The 26,703-nt window shown below is 33.2% G+C and overlaps 1 protein-coding gene across 21 annotated transcripts in view; it reads right to left on the bottom strand.

The window, feature by feature from the left end:
- The window catches only part of Sox6 (SRY-box transcription factor 6), a 570,577-nt gene that overhangs the window by 166,037 nt on the left and 377,837 nt on the right, over positions 1 to 26,703 (bottom strand). For all 21 annotated transcript variants that reach the window (XM_077798166.1, XM_026399004.2, XM_077798165.1 and 18 more), the window contains one exon: positions 26,402 to 26,470. In XM_077798166.1, coding sequence (XP_077654292.1) covers positions 26,402 to 26,470 — 69 coding nt within the window. The remainder of the gene's footprint in view (positions 1 to 26,401; positions 26,471 to 26,703) is intronic.

Raw genomic sequence — 26,703 nt, 5'->3', positions numbered from 1 at the left:
ATTATTATTTTTATATTTTAGTTTTAGATGGACACATATTATTTATTTATTTATTTGGTGCTGAGGATCGAACCCAGTGCCTCAGGCATGTGAGGCAAGCATTCAACCACTGAGCTTAAATTCTTTAAGTAATTTCTCTTAATTTTTCACATAAGATCCTTGAAGATCGCACGAATAGTTCCAATCCAGTTTAATTTTGCCATGTGTGCGCTTCAGCACTGCATTCCATTTTTACTGAGAAACTAATTTATTTGAAGTTCCCCAACATGTAATGTTTTGCATCCCTGTGAACCTTTGTTCAGACACTTCTCTCTGCCTAGAAACCTCCCCTCTTGGTTTGCATTCCTTCAAAATTCAGATTCAGCTCAAATGTCATTTCTTTGAGGAAACCACGCTTGTTCTGGCAATCGAAATTAAATATCCTGTCCCTGTTCTCCAATGGTAATCAGCAAATACATCTATCAAGCATTTAGCACACCATATTGTCATTTATTGTACTGTGCGCTTTCAAAGATAAGAAATTTGTCTTTCTTCTTTATTCCATAGAACTAGTATATTGCCCAAAGATAAATAGAAATTTAATAAGTAAAATGTACTAAATTTATTCAATTTAAAAATTCCTGAATTTATCTCCATCCTGATATTAAACACATCTCTTCCTACTTAGATACTCCCAGTATATCTAGGTACCATACCACCAGATCTACCCAAATCACTCTTAGTTCTTTCTAATTTCTCTACCTTTTTGAAATTAATATCCCCACAAACCATCACATTGCTTGCTATACATAACCTACTTATGTGGCTTTAATAGAATATGACACCTGGTACTGTTGGTTAAAAAATGAGCTTATAAGACATTGCTTTTGTTTCATGCCAAAGACCTCAAACAAGAAACAACAAACAAATTAATAAATCTCACCAGCAGATATTACTTCTTCCACATCTCTTAAGTCCTATCCTTACCTCAGTAATTTAGATATAAATAGTAATATAATAAATATTATATTTATTCCTATTTTTGTTAAGACAAATGACTATGTCATGAGCATTCATATTTGTGTAGGGAGGGGCATCTAGGCAAAATGAAGAAATTGCAGGCAGGGCTTCCAGGAATGATGAAAGTGTTCTTGTATGCTTATTGTTTTCCTAGGTGTTCTTTTAGGAATCCCGGGAAAAAGATTGTGGTGAATGTGATGTCAGAATTGATATAAAATTATTTTTCTCTACATAAACTTATTCGTCATTATTATTAAGACTACATCCTTGAGCAATGTACACTTGCCAAAGGATTTCTCTTGGCACACTGACTCTGCCAATTCTCACACTAGTCCTAGGAAGCTGTGTCTGTGAGTTTTATCATCTTTTTACAGAAAAGGCACTCAAAGGTCAAATGATTTGTCCAAGATCATGTGCCAAATAAATGGCAGAGCCAGGATTTGAAATTATGTTCCTGAAAATTTGCCAACTTTGTTATTTAAAGTCTTTTCTCCCTCAAGTTAAGCCTCACATTAATATATTTTTCTGAAATATAGTTTAAACAAGCAGTTAATTAAGGTAAGCTAAACACATTTCAATTTGTAACTTTTTAAAAATATTTACAACTATTTCTTTGATGGGACCCCTAGGCTTTCAAGTACACTTTTTAAACATTTACCTAAACTACTTTCCCATTGTCCTTTCTCTGTCCTTATTGTAAAAACAGAATGAGAAAATAGAAAATAAAATGAGAAAATAGAAAGGAAGTAGAAAAGAAATAGAAAGAAAGATAAAGAAGAAAGAGGTGGAATTATATATTCTGGGATGGGTTTCTGTAGATTTCAGTTAAGTCAGAGGAAGTTACTAGTGTGATGGAACGTAGCAGGACATGATCTTCAATATTGGAAAATGACACTACGCATCATCTGGTAGCAAGCCATTTTAGATTACTACTACCAATGTTAGCTAAAGTTGTCAAACACTAATACCTCATCCAAAATTACTAGAGGTTTCTAGCTATGACTAAATCCTGTTCTCCTATCTCCTAATCTAATTCAGACAAAAATAATTTCTAATATGAGAATGCTAAGGTTAAATTCATTAAAAATTCAAGACTTCAGGATAAATATTAATGTTTCTCACTTTTCTTATCTTTTCCACCTATCTTATTTTCAACATTTTCATATAACTCTCCAAAACAGTTATGGGAAGAAGTTGGCTTGTTCATTAAAAAATACTTTGCTTCCTCTTTCAATATTTTTAGTTGGCCTTACAGTATCAAAAGATAATTTGATAGAATGATATTAGGTGATGTGAACTTGTGAACTGATAAAAAAATAAGAAGAAAAAGCCTTAATGCAGCATTCTGTGTAACATAAGAGCTAAAATACATACCTATGCATTTTAGTAACCTAATAATTATGCACACAACTTTGGAATCTTTTAAATTTTTGACCAAGTGGAATTTGGGGTTAAATTTAAAATGTAATAAAATTTCTAACATATACATTTATTATTAAAATAGTCTGCTTTCTATTGACTTTTACTGGCTTACAGAACAATCAGACTTTTGATAAGTCTGTTTCTACCTATAAAAATCTAGTTAATGCAACAGAACATTGGGGTAGGTGAGACTTCATTACCAAATGTGTGTAAAGTGGCAGGATTTGAAGGATAGGTAATTGAGACATGGAGCAAAACCTCTAAAGCAGATTTTTCATAATAGTCTACCACAGCAAAAGTAATGGGGGCTTAGTGGGGGGACAAAATGCAAAAGGACTAATATACCAGAAATGCAGAATTCAATGCAACTGGCCAAACCTGTAGCATAATACTAATATGTATTTACAGGGCTGCTGCAAGTTGGGTTCTCAAAAAGCAGAAGGTGACAGCTTGGGGTGCAGATATTTAACACAAACAACATTTGGAAACAGGAGGAGAAAAAATAAGATTGGGCAGAGAAAAAGGTTAAACTATGATATGGCTTGACAAAATTTCATCCAAGACAGCAGGAAGCTCTAGAATGAGTGTCTAGTTTCAGGTCTAAAAGGCCCAACTTTCTCATCCAAGTCCTTCATTCAAATGGAACAGCCCTTGGAAGAATATGACCTGGGGCTAAAGCAGCTCTTTACAGCTGAAGCAAACTGTAGGAGCTGACAGATGGAAGCTGGATGTTTACTGTACTCCTGTGGCTGGGCAGCAAGTACTTCCTTGTAGTAGGGTCTGGACAGTGCATGTCTATGTCTACCACAATGATTTCTCTTAAATACTAGTTTGTGGCATTATACTGTGGCAAAATTACTTAACAGAAACAGAGACTAATGGAGTTACTCTGAACATAAAGGTAATAATCATCATCATCATCCTTAGAGTAGTCCACAAACCTATCAAAGAATACAAAATATATGCTATTAGAGAGAAATTATGGACTGAGGATAAAAATTAATTGTATAATATTTCATTTTCTTAGGCTAGATTCTACTCAGACTTCTATATTTTTCTTATTTCCTACAGTCTACAAAAGCAGCACAGTGAGCCCAGGGGGCTAATTATTCCTGGCTGTGAATTAGTTTAAAATATTTTTAAATTAGTAAAGAATTTCTGGAGCTGAGAGCTCCTTTTAAAAAATTCTTTGATTAAATTCAAATTCTTAACAAAGCTATAAGAAAGTTGTTAACTCTTGATCCCAAACAAATGACACTGGTTAATTAACATTCAGTATCTTCAGTTTAAGAATCGATTATTCAAAAGTTTAATTTCTTTGCTCTTTAATATTTGCCTTTTATCATACTGGTTGTATGCTGGTAAACCAGATCTTTAAAAAAAAAAAAAGAAGGTTGTGGAGAAACAAGAAGCTGGAAAAGATACACATTCTTGTGAGGCAGCGGATGTTTGCTCTAACACACACTGGTACACCTACTCCTTTCTTTCCTTCTTGTTCTCACATTTTGTAAAGACTGCACTACTCAGAATTTTAAAATGCATCTATCATTCCTAACACATGTATTGTAAAAGTGTTAAACTTAAGAATTATGTTAGTAGATGGTGGGCTCTAAAGAGTAGCTGTATATCTAAATCCAAATATTATGCTAATTTTATTTATAGTATTGGCCAGGAAAATTCTGCGGTTGAAAATTGGTATATGTTCCTAGAAGTAAAAAATAAAAACAACAGAAACTAAAATACAAAAAACAAAAACCACATAGATTCTGAAAAGGCATGAACAGAGTAAGATTCTGAGGAGAGGACAGCAGGTAAAGTGTTGAGTTCCTTTATTGGCACCACAAAACTCCCACCACATAGAAGCTCATTCTGATAGTTAAGTTAGATCTCTACCACATAACACTCACCGCATTGATGTTTCTCATCCTTTCTTCTTCCTTTCCCTGGATATAGCACAGTACTTGGTTGTACTTACTGAAAAAAATGACATTCAGACTTTTCTTTGAACTCACTTGGCCTTGCCTTAGTATGTCTCACTGGTATTCACTGTTCATACTTAACCCTATCAGGGGACTGAACTTAAGCCTATTTTATCAGAGTGTGGTTGCTCACTGAAAGAACTATGAAAATAAATTAATAGATTATCCTATTTCTTTCTTGTCCTACATTTATTGAAAGGATTCTATGCAATTATATATAATGGGGCTTTCAAGTTCTTCAGTTTTCACAAATAACTAATAATTGTTCCTTGCTTGCAAACATCATAACTTTAAGTTCATGCAACTTTGTTAAACTAAAAAGCTGTGGGAATCTTCAAAATTTTAACCAGACATTCTTATAATTTCAACTAGATACATCTTATATTCTTCCAAACAGGGAGAATCAGGTACATAATTTTAATAAGATAGCCATATAACCCAGGATGCTTTGGTTTCTTTGAAGAGTTTTAAAGTTCTACATTCTAAACCTAACTCTGTCAACAACTAGATGTTTTGAAGACATAACGTGAACTTGCACAAGTCTTTTCCACAGATGACAGTCTATCAGTCCCGGTTTCCTTAAGTACAAAATGTGTGGCTTGACCTGGGTCAGTGTTTTCCAAACTTCATGGTTATGATCCATTAGTGGAAGAAAGCTGCAATTTTCAAATACAGTAGAATAAGAGGAAATGAGAAAGGGGGAAAGATAAAAAGAAAGAGAAGGCAGACAGAGAAAAAAAGAAGGAAAGGGCAGAGAGAAAATATGGGAGAAAGAAAAGAGTGGATGAAGAAAGATGAGAGAGAAAAAATAATGAGAGAATAAAAGGATGAAAAAATAGAAAGGGTGAGAAGAGGAAGAAAAATTGGAAAGGACTAGAAACCAGGAGGATTTTTTAAAAAAAGAGGAGGGTAAAGAAAGCAAAAAGAAAAAGAACAGATCTAATACAGAGAGTATCCTATGATCATCTAATGAAATTTGTGTGTCTTTTATATAATAAAAATATATGTGTTGCATGTGTGTATTGGCTGGTGATTTGGCATATACTTCTCAAGTATGCTGACTTGAAAAAAAAATTGAAAATGAGTGATCTAGGTTATCTTCAAGTTTCCTTCCATTCAAAACAGTCTAAGATCCTATAGATTTTTTTGTTTTGTTTTGTTGTGTTGGGGATTGAACCCTGGCCCTTGTGCATATAGGGCAAGCACTCTACCAAGCTATACCCCAGCCCCTTAAGATCTTACAGATTTTGATCATATCTTTTTTTAAGAAAATATTTTTAGTTATAAATGGACACAATACCTTTATTTTATTTGTTTATTTTTATATGGTGCTGAGGATCAAACCCAGTACCTCACACATGCTAGACTGAGCCACAAACCCCAGCCCCTTGATCATACCTTTTGTAAGTGAAAATATTTAATTAGAAAGACAAATTATACTAGGTACATGTATGGCTATGTAACAATAGATTCTGATTTTATGTGTAACTATAATGCCTCAGTTAAAAATAAATAAATGGAAGACTAATAGTATAAGGAAGGGGATCAGGAGGAAGGAAGAAAGGGAAACAGTAGTTCTAGGGCTTGAATGGAGAAAAATGTTATTTGCATTTATAAATATGTTAAAATGAACCCTACTATTATAATGCACTGAAAAAATTTTAAGAAATTAAAAATGACAAGCAAAAGAACAAATTTATGATAGGAAATGAATATATTGAAAATATCACAACTATTGATAGGACATAAGATCCTAACTTTTCTGAAGGCTAGGTATCATTCATCAAAAAACAGTCTAAACCAGGCTTGAGAAAGTATCTCAGGAAAAATAAATCCAGTTATTTCAGGAAAAATAAGATCTGGAAGGAGAAAAATCTATTTTTTCCATGCATACTTTCCAGATCAAGTCTAAAGATGAAAAGGTCTCTCTTAAAGTAAAAAACAAATCTTGCCAATAAATCTTGAGTAAAGTCTTCAAAGTTATAGGTTAAACCATTCTCCTAGGGCTTTGACAGTGCATGGTTTTGGCATTTAAGCCTAACCCAAAGAAAAGGTGAATACAAACAAGATAGCAGCCTGCAGTGTCTTCCTCTGTGGCTCTTGTGAACTGTAGTTCATCATGTGAGATGTACTTTGTTCTCTGTGAAAAGTCTGGGCATTGACAGGTATACTTGTGACACAGCCACAGACTCAGGGCTCATTCTGATTAAGGTCCTCCATTTCTGAAAGAGACCAATCACCAGACACAGAAGAGCTGAGCCTCTAGAAATCTCTTGAGTAATACATTAACCATATCTTGCTCATAAGTACTGCACAATAAATACTATGTTTGACAGAAAGCAGACAAAAGTCTATAGTCTCTTATTTATCTGTTACTTTTAATTTTCATTCATTATAGTTGGTGAACCTTTAGCATTTATCTGTGAAATTTATAATCAATATTTCTATACTTACTGCATATATTGTACCATTGCTCTTACATTTAAAAATGCGTGGACCTTTTGTCTCCCTGATTCCCTTGAAAGTCTTCAGAGAGAAAATAATATGTCTAATATTTACTACATTGCCTTTATCCCTAGCTTTCAGTCTCATTACGCAGAGCAGGTATTCAGTGAAGGCTATGAAATTAACTGCTTCTTTTTTTATTTATTGCAAACCACAGTTTTGTGATAGTTGATTATTAAAATAATAAGTAATCAAACACTGCTTTAAAAATCTACTTTTGGAGGAGTAATTTTCAGTGTATTTTTCCAGGAATTTCAACAAATACTACTATTCTACTTGGTGTGATAACTTGCAAGTCACTAATAACTATCATCACATTCAAAGGATATATCATTGATGTTGCTAGAGCTAAAATACTTAATCTATGATCAGTTAATACAGCTAAAGAATCTCATTAAATAAAAAAATTCAACAACATTTTATTTGATATGATTATTGTTCAAATGTCTCTTTTACTGTACCATGAGTTTCTTCAAGGCATAGACATTATCTTTTCAACCATGATGTTCCCATTTAGTGCTAAATTACTTAATAAATATTTAAAGAATTAAATTAACTCTGCCCCCTCTGAAGATTTTTGTTTTTAACAGAATATAAGCAAGAACCATCAAAGTTATAATGCTTAATAAACTACAGTTATAAAAACCATATCCCTAACCATTCCTTCTGGAAGTTTCCCTGAGAACAATTTTATTGCTGACTTTCAAAAACTACAGTAAAGTTCAGTAGAGCTCAGTGAAGAATCCTAAAGAACTAAATACACAGGGTTTAAAGAGGTAATATTTGTCAATGATTTATAAAAGTTCCTAGTATATAATAAGTACCCAATATTAGTAATATATGTAAGCATTTTTAGAAATATGAATTATTCACTAATTTAGAGAGAGAAATGAAGGGAAATGAAACTTTATAGTATAAATGCATTCACAGGTTCTATTTGCTACTTCTAAGCATTTAAACTAAACATTGTCAATCAAAACATCATTAAAATGGTTTATATAGATCAACTATGGACTGTTTATTTCATTGACATTAACAACTTTAATCAAAGAGAAGTTGAATAGGCAATGCAACAACAAACATACCTCAAAATTGGACAAACTCAGATGACTGTCTAGAGAATTCAACAAAATCTGAAGTTTGCATCATTCTATTAATTTGCAGATCCAGGAGCTAAATATATTGATAAATTTATTTCATATATGTGATTTTGCAATATTTGCTTCAGTAAGTGATGAACACATAAAAGATAGAAAAAGGAATAATTGAGGGTCACTCTCTTTATCCAGTAAAATGATTTAAGATTTCAACCATCAAATTCAACAATCCTCATTGAGCATTTGCCATGTAAAAGGTACTAATCTAGGTGAGACAATAAAAATGAATATAATCTCTTGTCTTCAAGTGCACTCTGATCTTGTAGAAGGGACAAGACATGCACAAATAGCTAAAATACAGTTCAGATAGTAAGTGTTATTAAAAAGGCACAGAGAATCTGGAAGATCAGTAGAAAAAAGAGAATTCTGCCTCGGGGACAAAGGTGATGGTGATCAGTTAAAAACTTCATGGAACTAGGCATTAATGAAATTATAGGTTTTTTAAACAGTAAAAATAAATGTGAGGGAAATTAAGGATATTCCAAGTAGGAAAAACAATTTGACAACTGACTTGAAATGGGAAAGCATGTTATGTTTGGGATATTATACATTAAAAAGTTCATTAGCTATTCTAGAAAATAGTCAAGCTAAAAATAAGAATAGTAATTATGTTATGGAGAGACATCAAGTTCAATCTAAGAACTCTGAACTTTGAAAACCATCCATACACTGACACTCTCAAATGTACATTTTCAGTCCTTATATCTCATTTCAATTCCAGACTTGTATATCTTACTGCCTTCTCAACATCTGCACTCGGATCTCTAAAGTATTTCAACTTAACACTAAACTCCTCATAGGTTTCCTCAATGTCCCAGTTGTGGATATATGTATTTCTTATAGTTTCCCAGTGAATAGAAGAATCTCAAGCAACGTCAATTTTTTCACAGTTGCTTGAGTCCAAATCTTTGAAGTCATCCTTGACTTTCCTCTTTCTCATTCACTCCAAATCTCCTTGGATTTACTTTGACATTTTATCTAGAGTCTAATTACTTTCCCAACCTTTTTTGGGAAGGGGTTTAGTTTACCTTCCAATGGTCTCCCTGTTTTTATTTTTGCCTCTTTCAGACTATTTGCAATACAGTAGCCAGAATGTACCTGTTGAAACCATGTTAGATCTCATGGCTTTCTTTTCAAGAGCCTCCCATCACACTTGAAGACGAAAGTGATCTCTGTGATCTCATGTCTTTTGCCAGCCATATTGGTTCCTTGATATTCCTTAAACAGAGCTGGCTTGTTCATATTTTATGAATCTTTACAACTGTTTTCCCGTGTTGCCTACAATAGTCTTTCTCTACATATCCACAAGTCTTGCTTCCTCATTTCCTTAGGGTCTTTGCTCAGATGCCACCTTCTCTGCTAAGTATTTACTCAAGTACCATGTTCATAATTGCAGTGTCTCCTTCTCACTCCCTTCCCCCTTCCCTGTTGTTTCCCCATAGCTGTTCTCCTAACATGCTATTACTGTTACTTAAATCCCTTTATTGCCTGCATGCCCACATTGGAATGCAAACTTAGCAGGGCAGAGATTTTTGTAGACTGCTGTAGCCTACAAGACTAGAAAAATGTAAGAAATGTAAGCATCTAAAAAATTAGTTAAATAAATCAAAATCATAAGCAAGAAGTCTCAATTGGAGACTTTTAAGCAGAGGAGAAACATAATGAGAAGTGTACTTAAGGAAGTAGAAAGGGATGGACTGAAGGTGAGGAGAGAATATAAGACTCCATTTCAGTAGTTTGGTCATAAGGTGAAGATAATGCAGATCCTGTTAGTAACAGTGGGATTGGAAAACAGAGAATAGATACGAGACATTTTGATCTAAATTGGACTAGAATTGGCAAGTCTATAAAGGCATAAAGGAAAGGCGGGTTTCAAATATTGGAGTGATGATGTCATTTATAAGAACAGGAAAATAAAAATAGAGGCAGGTTTATAAAGCAGTATAGTTTGTCAATTAAGGGAAAGCAAGCTTAACTTAATTAATTCATGTCAGAAATAAAATCCCAGATTTTTTTTCATCTGATTTCTAAAGATCTTATTTTTCATATTTAGCTGCACCCCAAATGTGGAACAAAGATAGCTTAGTCATTAGTTTAAGTAAGTTGGCATATGTTATTTGTACTAAAACATGAATTATAATGGAAACCACAGTACTTCTGTGTAGAAAGCAAGAAGACTAAGGAAAAGCACTTGGGAGGAAATGACTTTTACTTTTTTCTTTGTCAAGTTACACAGTCACCATAAGTAAAGATACTTTTTCCATCAGTTAGATCATCATGGCTGTATGCATGGCTTACTCTCAGGAGTTGTTCATACACTAATGAGAAATAGTGGTGAAGGATAAAATTATAGCATGAAGATTATGTTTTTTTCTGCTACAAGTGCTAATGGCATACAAAAATCTGATTGTTTCATGAAGAACACTTTGATAAGTAGATTCAATCAACTGAGTTCTGGCAGTGGTACATTATTTACAAATAAAATCAAAAGTTTCCTTACTTTTTCGATCATGCCACATAGTGTCTATCACATACAAAAAAATGTCCACATGAAATGATGTTGCAGTGTCTGGCTTTGTGCCAAAGTATCATATTTGAAGATTTCATGATTTTTTTATGTTAAATTTTAAGTGTAGACTTACAATGTTTTGGGAGATTCTTAAACATATTCGTTTTTGATACTTTGCAATCATGTCAATTATTTCATTTCATAAATCCATAGTTTATTCTTAAAATAGAAGTTTAGAGTTGAAAGAAATTTTCATTTACATATAAGTCTTTGAAAACAACTCAAATAATTGATATGCCCCACTTTAAAAGTGTACAAACCTGATAAATTGGTTTATATGGTGGTTGTTCATACTTAAGTAGTCCTATCTTTGTAATATAATAGGTGTCATACAAGTACACTTGAATGTTTATTTAGAGATAATTACCTAATGAAAAAGATATCAAGCTTAAAAGCAAAAGTACAGAAATTTAAAGATCAGTAGTTAAAAATTAAGATAAAGGCTAATAAGATAAAGTTAAAAATTAAGACAAAGACTATAATACAAGTCAACAGGCAAAAATGATTCAGTTTACAAAGGCTTTTAAAATAAAGATTTAAATGTAAACATGTCTATAGTTTCCAACATATGACCCTTTAACAATATGGATTTTTCCCCAGAAATTGAGACAAACTAAAATAATTATAGTTTGAAACACCCACAGAAAATGCTGAAGTAAAGATCTCCTCCACATTTTAGGCAAGTACTGTCAAAAGAAAGAGTTCCAGTGTTGCCAAGGATGCTGCTTAATAAATAGTTTAAATTCCTTCCACTTGAGACAGAAAAGATCCAGAGTTTATTAGCCTCTCCCTCCCTCTCTAGTGAATTAATATTCCATGATATTCACCAGCACTGTTGTTAGGGTACCTCTTTTCAAGGAGCAGAGATCAGCAAAATGGCTATTTCACAAAGAATAAAATATACCCTTGTAATTTTAATGTGTGTTTATGTAAAAAAAAATGTGGTAGATCCATGTTAATAAACCTTGAGTAGGAAAAAAAAATAGTAGCTAAGCCATGGTGAGTAATTAGCCTTTTAGCATCCTCTTTCTTCAAGAATGCTTCCTCCTGTGCTAGTTCTTTTAAATAGCTCCAGTCCTGGCTGCCTTTGTTGGGCTTGGAAATTGTTCACATATGAGAAAAATTAAGCCCTCATTTAGCAGAGACACATGCCTGTCAAGACCAGAGGAACAAAGACTAGTCCCTGGGGCCTGTTCAGCTCCCAGAGGCTGCCACTCATTCTGTTAGCAATGCTTACCCTTTACAGAATGTGTATAAAACCCAATAAATCATTTCATCTGCTGTGCTTAATACATAAGGGCTCTGACCATTTTCCAAAGTGTTTTCTCTTTCTTATACAACTTCACAGCTAGTTAAAAAAAAAAAAAAGGACTTCCTATTCTTTTTTTCCCCCTTCAGAATGCAATAGACTTCTTTAGTCAAAAAGGTAATGAAAATGTCCCCATACATCATCAACATAAAAGAAGGCACAGTTATCTCCTTAAGATTTCTTCCCAAATATCTCTACCACACTTTATGGTTAATAATTAGAACATTCATTTTGTGAACTGACAGTACGTCTCTCAAATGCTTTCAACCTAGCCTCAGGAGCTAGCCCTGGCACAACTGAAATGGTAAAGGACCAGAATGGTACAGACCTGCTGTCCTACTCAAATTTAAGACATCTGCCCCTTTGGAGCACAAGGGCAACATGTTCTCTCAGGGTAGAGATCAGAAATACTACTTAACAGCCAGCTCCTTTTACTAGGAAAGTGAAATGGCCCTCTTATAAATCCCACCAAATACCCTTCATACATTCTCATTTCCAAGGAAAATATAATGCTCTTTTCAGAAAAGACCACATTACCATTTATGTAGAACTCTTCTGTGTACTGTCCCCCACCTCATTCCCCCTACTTCTCCCCCTGGAGAAAACATGGAGACTTTGGTAAAAGATTACCAACCAGACTTTAAAAGCCTTCCAGTTTAGATCTACTCTTATCCAAAGTAGAGGAGAAAAGGGCTATGGTGAAATGAATGTTTGTCGATAATTATTAAAATAAATACTTCATTTAAAAGTAAAATGCTTGTTTCACCTGACTGTGTTGCATGTAGAGCAAATTTACCAAGGGCTCACTCTAACAATGTTAATCTTTCCATGGACACACTGGGAATTTCAGGGCCGACAGCTTCAATTCTCAAGATGCCATGAACCCCCCAAAAAGAAGAAGCTGGTAGCACAGCATCACCCTATTCAGCAGGGGGAGAAAAAGCAGATCTGGATTTGATAAGTAAAACCAGATCAACCTGGTGGATATATGATAAAGCCCTTCAATTAATGGGGACCATAAAGAGTCCAAGAAGCCAACAAGGCAGCAGTTTCTTCAGAATCAGTTTCATTCATATCTAGTTAGATATTAATCAGATATGCAACTGGCATAAACACTAAGCAAACACAGATAACTTATATATATGCCTCAGCCTAGGAGAAACAAACTGAAATAGAAGTGCATCAGACTCTTTTTACATTCATATTTATGTATCATTCCCGAATGATTTATCATTTTTCAAATAACAAATTATTTTCATTTTTAAGCCACAAATCACATCCTGCAGGCCTTAGCAGAGGCAGATGTCAGAATGTGGTAGTACAACAAAATTAATTAAATAACCCTTGAAAAAAATAAAACAAAGTTTATTTATAAAAAATGACATTAAGGTGAACTGCCTAATAAGAACATGGATTTGCTTAAATAAAACATTATATGGCTCTGTTTTAGATTCATCCCTAAAGCCCTGAAAGATATTAGAATTTTAGTGAGTAATTACCCTATTTACTTCAAACAAAATGGGAGGAAATCGGAAAACCATATTAAGCTCTCCCACACATCAGAAATGAAATTCTCTCATTTTTTATCGTACAACCTAATAAATAAATTGTAGTTGGAAAATTTATTGGTACTAGAAGATGAAACTGAACTAGTTAGAAATGAGGAAATGGCCCAAAGAATATCAACCTCAACAGTATCCTTCAAGCAATAATCCCATTCTAGGAAGCACAATCAAGAAGTTTCCCCTTCACAGCCTAATTGTTTTCAGACAGTCTGAACGCCTCTCAGCACCACCCCCACAGTTAGACAAAGTCCCAGTCACTTAACACATCTCTTTTCAAATGAAAATACTCTCAGGTAAAAATAAGAGAGACTAGGAAAAGGTGTTACAGGCTATATTTGCCACTGACATACTTCAATAGGATATGCTGTAATTTCCTGCAATTAATACCTTAGAAAAACTTTAAGGATTTTTTTTCCAAAAATTATAATATTTTACTTGCAATACTAAATTAAGTTTGTGTCACCCTTTCCATTATATAGCCCTAATGCCAGGAGCTCGTCATTGGCTGCAGAGATGTGTTTGCTATATAGCCTGAAAGCAGGTATTTAGAGACCCTCTTCCTAAATGTATTTTTCTAAAAATCCTCCGTAGCCATCATTTCATGTGGTAAGCATTAGAAGCCATCACAGTACCCCATAAAGGGAAGACATATTGGATCTCATAATTCTGCCTAAGTAGACATGGTTTATGCTATGGTCAAACTTGATGTTTGCCTTCAAGTTTTGTAGGCAATGATATCTACCACTCCCTCCTTTTTTCTAGGGTCAGAATCCATTCCTACCATCCAGAGGAATAAATGTTGCAAGGAATTTTACTGATAATCTTTAGAATCCTTATTCTAAATACATGGCATAAGAATCATGTGCCAAAAGACATGTAGTTAGTAGCAGAACAAAGACTAGTCACAGACATCCTGAGTCCAGGTCCGGGCTTCTTCCTGTCACTGATCTAATCTTATGTTACTCCTCTAAATACCACTTTGTCTCCAAGTTGGGGCTGCATAACTTCCACAGAAATTCGAACAAGTTCAGCTGATTCAGTAATCTTCTCCCTACCTCCTCTTTTCCTGGGTTTGAAACTGCGGCTTCTCTAAGCCAAGGAGAACTTAAAAATCTATTGAATTAACTCAAAAAAGCAGGCAAAGTTGGTTGGGAGCATGAGTAAGAGTTAGAAACAGGTATAGATAACAGTAAAACAGACCGAAAGCACAAGATATCTATCTTTGCATATTTATTTCCAACAATTTGGAGACTTGGGTGGTTTTTTTTTTTTCTTTTTCTTTTATTAACCAGAAGGACTATTTGTGATTTAAGGAGTGATGGCAAAGTGAAAGAATGGATGCCCAGTCCTTTTCAAAAACTTGAATAATAATAAAATCCATTATAAAAGCACTGCATTCTCTTTCAGTCCTATTCTTAGTGCTTATTTTAATGAAGGTAAGATCCTACTGCATTTTAATTATTGTGTTATAGGTTTTCTTTTTTCTACTTAATATTGTGCTGAAAACATTGTCCTAAATGATTAAGAATTACTTTTATTAACATATTCAACAGTCCACAACAGCCCACAAACAGTTAATTTAATAAGTTTCTTAATATTAAGCTTTAGAGTTCTTTTAATGTATGTTTAAAATATTTAATTTTTTCTTATATAAAAACAATGTTAGAAGATGTTTTTAAACACTGAACTAAAATAAGAAAAATTTATTTAACTATAATTCTACTACTTCAAGACATTTGCCTTGAACATTATATTTATAACCACTTGATGTATACAGTATATCACGAATCAGGATCTCTACAATCATGGCTCAGAATTACTGAGAAGGAAAGATACTGCATCATAGAATTCAGATTACCTCTTCTATTAGGCCACCATAATCTGAACTCTTGCACAAGAGATCAATAGGAGTTTAAGAGTTCCAAGGATATACTCCCATCCTAAGATGGAGTCTAGGAGAAGGACCCCTCCAGCAGATCTGATGATCCACATTAAAGTTAAATCAGAAAATCTTAATAGGAAACCAAGCTTAAGAGCCCTGGTTTTCACCATGGGATTATAGACAGTCCAGCAATGAGCTGGAATTCCTGCAGTGGTGAACTACTGGTTCCACTACTGTGAATTTGATCTGGTAGCTCTAATCATCTAAGACTAACTGCTGGCTAAAACCTAATAATGAATATGGTCAACCCACTTTTGCTTGCCTCAATAGGCTTTGTCAAAGACAGAGAATACCAAGTCAACTAATGGTGTCTCCATTCCATCTCACTTTTTTTTTAAACATAATCTTTTAGTTGTTGATGGACCTTTATTTTTATTTATTTGTATGTGGTGCTGACAATCGAACCCAATGCCTCACGTATGCTAGCCAAGCGTGCTACCACTGAGCCCCAGCCCCAGCCCCAGCCCCTCCATCTCACTTTTAAACAATAGACATAGAAACCTAAGTCTGAACAAAGCATTATAAAGAATTAAACAGAGTAAGGCAGAGAGAAAAGCTTGAGTTTTTCCTCTTCTCAAACCTCCATTGCTCACCACAAAATAAGGTGATGGCTTTCTATTTCATATGCACTTTCTTTCTCTTCACCATTTTTTTCACTTCGGATGCATTTTTCTACCACTATATCCATTTTATTCTTTCAAACCCCAGCTTCCAGCTATTCAATTAATTATTTGGAGGCTATCATGGCATTCAAAGTTCTCAGTGAAATACTGGTCTATCAGTCATAGAATGAAAAAGAAAAAGTCCTTTAGGATAAACAATACCTGAATCAACAGCTGGAGGTCTTTCCTCTTCTTGAAGTTTCAGGGTTTTGCCTCTTTGAGTATTAAATAATTATATAAATTCTAAAGTGCCCTGTATTTAACTAACTTTCTACACATTAACACATGAATTCTGCCACATCCAACTTGAGAAACTATGACCCAGGACTTACATCTTTTACTGAAAAATAGTGCATAAGGAATGTTTATTCCATTTGGGAAACTGCTTCCCAATATCACCACAATTTCTAAAAGGGACAGGAGTTATTAGCCAATCAAGTGGAACTGAAATTATTTTCCTTAGCCTAGGTATAATACAACCAAATATTGTGTAAGGAGAAGCCAATGAATCATGCTATTTCAGTAAACAATGTCTGACCTGTTGGAGTTCCTTAGAATAGTCTGTCCACCTTGTCAACAAATTTGAGCAGGAGCCAAGTAAGCCCAGCTGACAGCCCTTTCCAACTGCACTAAAATCAGTTTTCTGCAGACATTTTAAGAAAAAATTTTCCCACTGAAATGTATACATATCAAAAATCAAGTCTGCAATCTAACTGAGGATGGACTCTACCCTTTTTCTGATCTGTGAATCCCTTAACTTTCATTGTTTAATATTACAAACTTTAAATTTTCTGAATGAACTATGTGGTGGATAAAATTAATTCAATGTCACACAGGAGACATCACGCCTTTTACATCATTTATTTTCTTTCATTTTGAATGAGTAAAAATCTCTGACTCTAACATTAATAACTTTGAGTGGAAGTTAGTATATGTGAATTAAAAATGGTTATGTCAGTACATCCCTCAGCATTTAAAAGATATTTCCCTGTGCTATATCAAGTGTCACACAGTATATCAATTTTTATTTCCCATCTCTCAAGTCTGGTATGCATACTGTTTAACTTCTTAAATTCTAAGTATAGACATAATTCACAAAAGCTAGGCAAATGCTTGACTTACAGGAGATGGCATACATAAGATTTATATGAACAACTTTATTTTAAACAAGAAGGACTTTTGCATTTTGTGCTGCTACATCAACTAACTTCATCTGTGTTTAAAAAGCTATAAAATAAATTGGAAAGGTTTGTTTACTATCCTCCTAATTTCACAAGCACTATCGATCTAATAGCAAGACCCATTTTAATGTGAAAGGTGAGAATTTGACCCTGTTTTTCCAGACTAAAATGTCATGATCCCTTTTGTACAATTTCCAGGCAGCTCTGTCTAATTTTCAGTCAGCCATTTCTGAGTGCCTGATAAACCTTACTCTCCACTCACTGACAACTGAAATAGCTCTGATTTGGCAGCCAGAGAAAATTGTTGCTCTTTCTTTTTCTTTAGATTATCATGGTGATAATAATTGATTATATGTGCACACATGGATTATCCTATATTCATATGACTAATTTGTTGGTTTTAAATATGCATGCATATATAGACACAAATAAGCATATACATGCACATATCAAATATGTACACTTATGTTTCTTCATTAGGAACTTTGAAATTATTTCCAGACCTATTCATACAAAAACAGTCATAGTGATGGCAAATAGATAATATGCACTGCGCACTTTCTAGGGGCTAGTAATTATTTCTAATCTCAAAACTACTGTAAGGTACTATAATTATCAATTTTTAAGAATTAGGAAATGCAGGCTCAGAGACATTATGTAACTTGTCTCACAGCTAGTAAGTGACAAAACAGATTAGTATTAATAAGCAGTGGAACTGGAATTTATACCCTGATTTATTTGCTTCCAATACCTGTGCTGGTTCCATACAAATCTGAAACTGCACACACTCAAACATTTCAGGTCTTATTATCTGTAAGACTCTGAATAAATTTTTAATTATATATATATATATATATATATATATTCAAATTATATGTATAAATCTCATTTAAAAATTCATTCAGATTCATACATTCCTCACAGATGTCAAGGTATAGTCAATTTCATAGAAAATGTTTTTAAAATACTTAAAAAATAACATTGATGTCCTGAGTCAGAATTCATTCTGTTTGGATATATAAAAGTCAAATTGTGTCTGATAATTTATTTTCTAAAATGTTTTTGATTTATTTTGTAATATCATGTTTCATTTGTTATGTATCTCATCCTAAAGACACACACCTAATAAATACAATCTTATCTTCCTTGTATAATCAAATGTAAATAAAAATAAAGATATTATAAAATAATTTAAATTGTTCAAACCATGGTCCATTATAAGCTTTCTAGCTATTAAGTAAAATAGCTGTGACCAAAGTCTAACATACATTTTAACTGCTCAAGAACTTTTAAGCTATACTCTGATCCTTAGGATGGGTTGATGAATGGATGGATGAATGGATAAATGGATGGATGGACACACAGACAGGCAGGAAAAGAGTCAATCTAACCAATTTAGGGTTCATTCACATTTAATCTTCATTACCCTGTACTGAGCAGTATTTATCAATCCTGATTGTCCACTAGAATTTCCTATAAAAATTTTAATAGTTCCCATGCTGGGACTAAACCCCAAATGAATTAAATCAGAATCTTTGGGATGGGACCCAGGCATTAGTTTGTGGGATTTTTTTTTCCATTGTTGCTATTTGGGGTTTTTTGTTTGTTTGTTTGTTTTCTTTCCTTTTGTTTTGTTACTAAAGATTGAACCCAGAGGCGCCTTACCTCTGAGCTATGTCTCCAGTCCTTTTTATTTTTTATCTTGAGATAGTGTCTCACTAAGCTGGTTAGGGTCCTGATAAATTGCTAAGGCTGGCCTTGAACTTGGGATCCTCCTGCCTCAGCCTCTTGAGCTGCTGGGATTGTAGGCCTGTGCCACTACATCCATCTGGGATTAGTATTTTAAAAAGGCTTCCAGGTGGTTAAAATCAAAGTTGAGAATCATTGCCATTGAAACTGTTACTCATACTCACTTTTGCCACTTGGAGAAGGTAGCACTAGAAAAATATTCCAGTTATATTCTTTTGTTATGTTTTTCATGGTGGGTATATGCCATAATTGTAGTAGTTCTTAGAGAGAAGCTGAGTTTAGTGGCAAATCTTCAATATTTTTCCACTTAAGGGTAGTGAATACAATGAGATTTTAGATGTTAGGTATTATCCACATTTTATAAAATAGGAAACTGAAGTGCACTAATATTTATCTAAGCCACAGAAAGATGAATTGAGACCCAACCTGGAATACAAAAACTGTCCTACACCTGACATCAGAAATTTGAGTCCCATTTGTGATGCTAACAATATTCCAGTTTTTAATAAAAGCTTGGACAAGTCTGTGATCTATGCCTCAATTTCCTTCTGTAAAGTAAAGGATTTGGACTAGAGTAAGAGTTTTCAAATTTTGTGTATCATGGACTAATAAAATTCCAAAGAAAAACAAAAGTGGAGACTTATATATATTAGAGAGTTTTTTACTTAATATAACTACTAGAAAAGAAAGAAATAAAGTAGATGCCATCTACTATCACCATTACTTTATAAAAAGAATGGATATTTTAATTCCAATAAAAGGTAGAAAAAAACAGATTAATAGTAATTTTTAAATACAGCTTTATGATAATCTTATTGTATTGTTCTTCAACAGGAGTCACTACCTCCCCTCTCTAGAAGCAATGAATGAGATTCATGAGGAGTTTAAATGATGCATCTAAGCATAACATGCTTTTGGTTTCCCAAAAGTCCAACAATGAAGGACTGCCTTCATAATGTTTGCCATACCCAAATATCTAACTACTATTTGTTTAAGGTTTTTGACTCTTTCATAAAATATAAAAATATTAAATATACTTATTTCCTAAAGAATTATTATATAACTACCTCAAATGGAAAACTAAAATCATTTTTCATAAACAGAAAATACAGATAATCATGAAAAGAAAATGTTATATTTATGTAGATTCTAACTACTGTTGCCTCCAAGTCTCTGAGACTGCCATGATTTTCTAGTTCTCACTTACTCAAGCTCTCTAACTTTCACTCTCTTATATACCCTGAGGTGATGGGGGTGGTTAGTATATCCTAAAAGCATACTAAAGACTCACATTAAACTGAGTCCTCAAACAAGAACAAATAGAAGAGAGACTTTTTTTCCCCCTGGAAGATTGGTTGAACCATCTGTTCCATTCTGCTACATCCTGCCCTGCCTCTGAAGAAGGAAGACACTGTCCCACTTTAATTCCAGAAAGAAGCAGAGACTTTGGTTTTCCTAAATTTGTAGTATTATGATTTGGGAGAGAGCTGGGGACTGATTTGGGAGATAAGATAAAGAATGAACAGAAGGTAAAAAGGACTGAAATGGTTGAAGAACAAGCATTGAGATTCATCTTCAGGTTTTGGTTCATTGAATAAGACCTTTGCAATAAGGCCACAATTGGAAAACAGGTAGCTACCATGCAGTAGCCCATGGGATCTGGTTGGGTCCTTTCTTATTCTTAGAGCCATTCCAACTTTAACAACAATCTAGCATGATTAATATGGAGTTTTAATCCATGAAAAGAATTTGTAATTTTGGAAATTGTATGTCTGCTACTATTCATAAATTATAGCAGCATTACCTATTCTTTATAATCCAGAAACTTTATTATTAAAATGTTTGAAGCAGGCTATAGAGCATCTATCATTACTTAAAAAGTTAATTAGATTACATAAAAGAAATAATTAGATTTGCATTTTTATCTTGGTTTTAAACTTCCAAGGAAGATCACAACAGCTTGCCTGTGGGCAATTAAAACCAGCATACAGCAGAGAAATGAAGAGAAGAGAGAGGGTCTGTTTTTCCTGGCTAATTCATGATTGAAGATAGAATTACAAAATATTTTAAGGGCTTGCTGAAGCTGGGGGCTAATCCTAGACTTCTAAGGTTTGTTTATAACACTCATTTTATTGCAAAAGAGTATCAGATAATGTACAGTGCCAATAGAAGTATCAAATTACTTTCAATGGGTTTATTTGGTCCTTTTCAGAAGCTTTTGGAAGGAGATCCATTACCTGATCAATAACATACAAAAAAGACTATTCACTAGAGCCAAAACAGGAGCACTGTAATTGCCTTTTGTTTATCAATGCTAAATACAATTAGCAAAGAGATATAACCTAAGATAAGGATTGCATGAGTCTGGAAGTCAGCTCCTGACTGGCCTCAGCTTTTCCCTTGGCTGCTCCAGCCATCTCCGAAAGACAATAAATGGAAGGTTCAACTCCTAAAATTAGAGGTCAATTAGATGCTTAACGATAAAACATATCTTCAAATATATATCTATTATTATTATGGTAGCAAAAAATTAATTAACCAGGTCAAGCAGGCCATGAAGGCTAATGTACAAAGTAATTATTTCTGATCTTCAGACAACTACTTCACATAAAAAGGTAGTCCTTTATTCTTCCCAGCAAATACCTGAAATGCCTATAGTTAATCATATTGAAGGAAATAAAAGGCAAGGTTTATCTTCTTAAAAGATGAGGGTACATCTTGAATGACTTTGTTCAATTGTTTAAGAACAGTCATTTCCTTGCTTATAATATTAGCATCTCTCTGGTTACTACACAGGAATTGAATGTTTCTACATATTTAATGGTGCTTTATCACATGGCAGACACACAAACACACAAAATATACCAAAAGCACACAAATATATTACAATCAATATAGATAATACTATTATGTGAAAAATATTCATATACTCTTAAGACAAAATGAAGCTCAACTGGTTCGGGGAGAAGTAAACAAGCAGTGTGTAGAATTTAAAAAAAAATTTTTTTTTGTTAAGATAAAGAGTATATGCAGGGCTGGGGTTGTGGCTCAGTGGCACAGCACTTGCCTTCCACGTGTGAGGCACTGGGTTCAATCCTCAACACCACATAAAATAAATAAAATAAAGATATTGCATTTAAAAAAAAGAGTATCTGCAAAGAAGCAGCAATGGCATTGGTTCAGGCTTTCAACAGATTAAATTTGCCATTCAATATATTAGATGATGAGGGAAGGACAGTGAATGTTGTATATCAATCATAGAGAAAACAGAGATAGCAATTTCAAGGCTCACCATAATACTCAAAAAGATGTATGTGTACGAAGTGACAAAAATCATTGGGCTGGCCCTGAAGACCAAATGCCCAAATGAAATCCCAACCATCAGTCCATTCTTAGGAGACTGGTGTTCAATCATGTGAGAAGAGGATACTGTCTGGATAACACAAAATGCAAGTTACTTGAATAACTCTAAAACTGGGGTCTGAAGAAACATGAATGATTGGTAATACCATTCATCCCTGAAAAAGTAGGTTTCTCACAGAGATATTTTAATGAGCTGAATTTTTTTGAAAGACTAAGTTCTAGTTGTAAAATGCCATTGTTAAATGTAGTCCTATTGACATACTATAGAAACCAAAGAATGTGGCATATTGTGTCCATGAAGAATATCTTCTCTAGATTCAATTATGACATGGTCAAATCAAGTTAGATGAATAAATATATGAATTAATGAAGAAATCAGGATTTATAAAATATTATTTTCCTTAAATAATTTAATAGTTGATTAAAATACTATAAGTATGCTTCAATCTGTTTTTAACTATCTGATGGATTAAAGTGAATTTTGTTTGCCAGTTAATATAACTCATGAATAAAATGTTTCAAAATATTGGCTAAGTTACTTTATACAGAGGGCAGTAAAAGGAGAATAAAATTACTACAGCAGATATCTGTTCTTTGGAATTATAACAGAAAAACTGATATTCCTAACTTCAAGGATTAATATTCCTTGACCTATTATTTTGCTTTTCATAGACTTGATAAAAATTGTGCTATTTCTGTCCTGGAAATATAAAAAACAGCCTAACTTTTTTGGGCTCCACACCGAGAGAATTATTTAGTTTGGAACAAATTAGAGGAATTCCCATTTTCCCCAAAGCAAAAACAGGGATTTGAATTCACAAACTAAACAGCCTCCTAAAAGATCTGTTAATATTAAAATATTTTAATAGTAATTTAAATTATTATCATGATATTTTAAATGGAAAAAACTCATAAAAATATGAAAATAGTTCTCACAATCATTAATCTTGTTTGTTCAACATGGTCTTAGAAGTATCTCTTTAAAAGTTTAGAATTTACCTAGGCAAAATTACATTAAAAATTCATACTCAAGGGAGAAAAAATATGAATAAAATTATTTTCAACTACACATATAAGTTTTGTATGATTGCAAACAAAATAAGTATGGTGACTTTTACAATGCTACCTTAATTATGCTCTTTTTCTAATTCTAATGAAAAATACTATTTTTCAATATGTGTAAACCATTTAGGTTTTCATTTGTATCCATTGTAATAGAACATGATGTGTTTGTGTGCAGTTGTTACAAGAGACTAGACACTCTTTCCTTTCTTTCTATTAAAGCTTATAAATTGAAAAAATAAACAGTACTAATTTAGAAGTCAGCATTCTAAACCAGAAGAACAATCTTGAATGTTACCACATGATACTTGTGACCCAAAACCAATTGCCATAACTTATTCTTGCTGACCATGGTAGCTAATAGGTTCTAGCACTCATGATTTTAAAAGGGAAAAAAAATGTTAAACTTGCTTACATTTTTTTCTTCATTTGTTTTTAGAAGAGAAGTTAAGTTTCATTTTTATTTTTTTTAAGTTTCATTTTTAATTATTTTGCTTTTTTTTTCCTGTTTTGTTTTCAGATACAAGAATGCTTCTTTCTTGGGGAAAAGAATGTTTGAAGCATTCCTTAACTCTCATATGTTGTTAAAAAACTACACTAAAATTAGCCCAACAATAATTCCCCAAAATTTGATCACAGATGTCAAAAACCATATTTGAAAATATAGTTAACTTTTCCACTTTCCAAAAAAAATAAAATAAAATAACTAAACATCTAAATATCAAAACCTGCTTTGTAAGTGTCAGAGATAAATAAGTTTGTATAAGGAGTGTTTTTCAGCATTTGAAAAATTCTTTGAATGGTCTCATACTGATAAGATACATACTAACAAGATAAGTCATGAAGCAGTAGCTCATAACAGAGTGAACATAAATATGGTCTTATTGCTTCATCTTATTTTTTTTTAATATAAACTCTTGTTATAGAGTCCCATTTTCTAACATAAATGTAACTCTGACATTGACTATCCCTATCATTTAATAACATACAGCCAAGTTCAAGTGCTAATCAGCTTGAATTTTTAAAAATTTCAGCAATGAGAAATATCCACAATATTTCAAAGCAATTAAGCTTCTATTAAAAATCTTGAAAAAAATTATTCCTGTTTTCTCAAATTGAACATTCAGATGAATATTTTAAGATCATATTCTGTAGTCTTCTGAAGAAGACATCAATTACATGCCGTCAAGTTATAACTATAAAATTGTACATGATCAATAAATACTAATAATATTTCATAAAAATAATCTGAACTGGTTGCCATTCATCTGAGGTTCTCAGTATACCACAGGAAAACATCAATTAAGACAGCCAGTCAATACAAACAATACTAGACTAAGAAATGAAATATAGTAGAAATAAGTAAAGAAGTAATAAAGAGGGAGTAAAAACATTAATAATAATTAACTGATACAAGAATATCTCTGGAAACTTCTTCCATCCTGCTTTGCAAATAGAAGACACAGAGAACTAAATGATTATGTTATTTAACACCTACTGAGTTCTTAGGGAGGGATCTAGAGAAAAATGTAGGAAGCTACAGGCTAAAAATCTTGACCTTAACAGTAGGAAATACACTGAAATTTTTAATAAGGGTAGAAGAAGGGAACGCCTGGACAGTTATTTAATTAAGGATCTCAGCATGAGTCATAAAAGCGATATCAGGATGAGAAATTATTTCAAGATTTAATTTAGAGACTGACCATCACAAATGACAAAGACATTCCATTTTTGGACTCTTTATTTTGAAACACATAAATTTTAGTGTGGACTATAGAATCAGAGCACAAACAAACAAAACTTGACTAAAACCTACTAGTGAAGTTGGCTGGGCAAAAAGCCAAATTAGGTAAAAGTACTGAAGTAGACTTCAGTAACTACTACCTGGAACAAGAATCTGAATTTAAAATCACTGGTGTTCATCAATGAGGTAAAAGATTAAACTATGACTTTATGCTTTTGATTTTTTAAATTACAGTAAGGCATGGTATTAACCTTAAGAAAAAAAATAATCTAATTCAGATTATGCTGGCCCAAATAGGTTAAATCACAGATTATTGTGGGTTAGAAAAATATACAGCAACAAAGAGAAACAACAATCTGTGGTGAGTATAACTCTGGAATCAGTATTCCTGAGGATTAATCACCAAACAGTTCCTTGCTCTAGGACTTTTGAGAATGCACACACCTATGTTCCTACTCAGAAACAGAAACCACTTCTCTCACTTATCTCAGGTAGCTATTAGTTGAATTAATTAGTATGTAAAGGAATGACAGAAAGCAGATCATCATCTTCCCTTCTCAGACCATTGTAATTGTGATCTAAGTAGTTTTACAGGGCCATAAGAAAAAGAAACTCTGTAAATTAAGTTATAACTATTCAGGAACAGGTTTTTCTTCCTTTCTAGACTGTAAACTCCTCGAAGACAGACTATTATTCATTAACCTTTATTTTCCCTCAGCATCTAGAAGGAACACAGTTAATATTTGTTCAGGAACAAATAAATTATTAACAGTCTTTTCCCAGATTCTTCTCATAACTGGCCCAATTGATCCTAACAAGTAAATAAAAGTAAGCTTCTCTCCATGGTACTATTACATAATAAAACACAAAGGAGAAAATAATTTGTGACAATAAAAGTAACATCTGTATGCTGCCTTGAAAACCAAGAAGATTTCCAGTTGGTTGTTTTTAGGCAAATGGCAGAAGAAAAAAAAGATAAGGTTTATTCTGCTTACACATCACATAAGAATGCTTTGACCACCACCTAGTCAATATTTTTTACATCCACTTACATAATTGTGTACTGCATCCTTGAATAACAACCCTATTGGTGCTGTTTATAAAGCAAGGGTGCATTTGCAGCATTTTAAATTCCATTTTCAAGGAGGAAAGTATGTAAGTATAATCAGACAAGAGTAATAAAATACACTGACCTGGATCTGTTGCTGCAGGAGATTAATTTTGTGCTGCTGTTGCAGAAGTTGTTGCTGTTGTCTTGCAATCTATCAGAAATAAAGTTTCATTAAGTTAAAATGAAATGCTTACACCTTTGCCATTACCTCAGGTATCTCTCCTGGTATTACAGGAATGCTTTACTGCACCTCTATGTGAAAGAATTCCTATAAAATGAGAGGCAGAATCAGAAAATGGAAAAAAGAAACATTTTGGAACAGGTGCTATCTCTCTATCTATAGAAAACCACCCCTTGTATTATATTTGTGAGCAATTCGCCTAT

Source organism: Urocitellus parryii, chromosome 4 (genome assembly GCF_045843805.1).
Source record: "Urocitellus parryii isolate mUroPar1 chromosome 4, mUroPar1.hap1, whole genome shotgun sequence".
Classification (NCBI taxonomy): Eukaryota; Metazoa; Chordata; class Mammalia; order Rodentia; family Sciuridae; genus Urocitellus; species Urocitellus parryii.
Note: the sequence above shows the minus strand (reverse complement) of the source record. Positions and strands in the feature narration are given on the sequence as shown.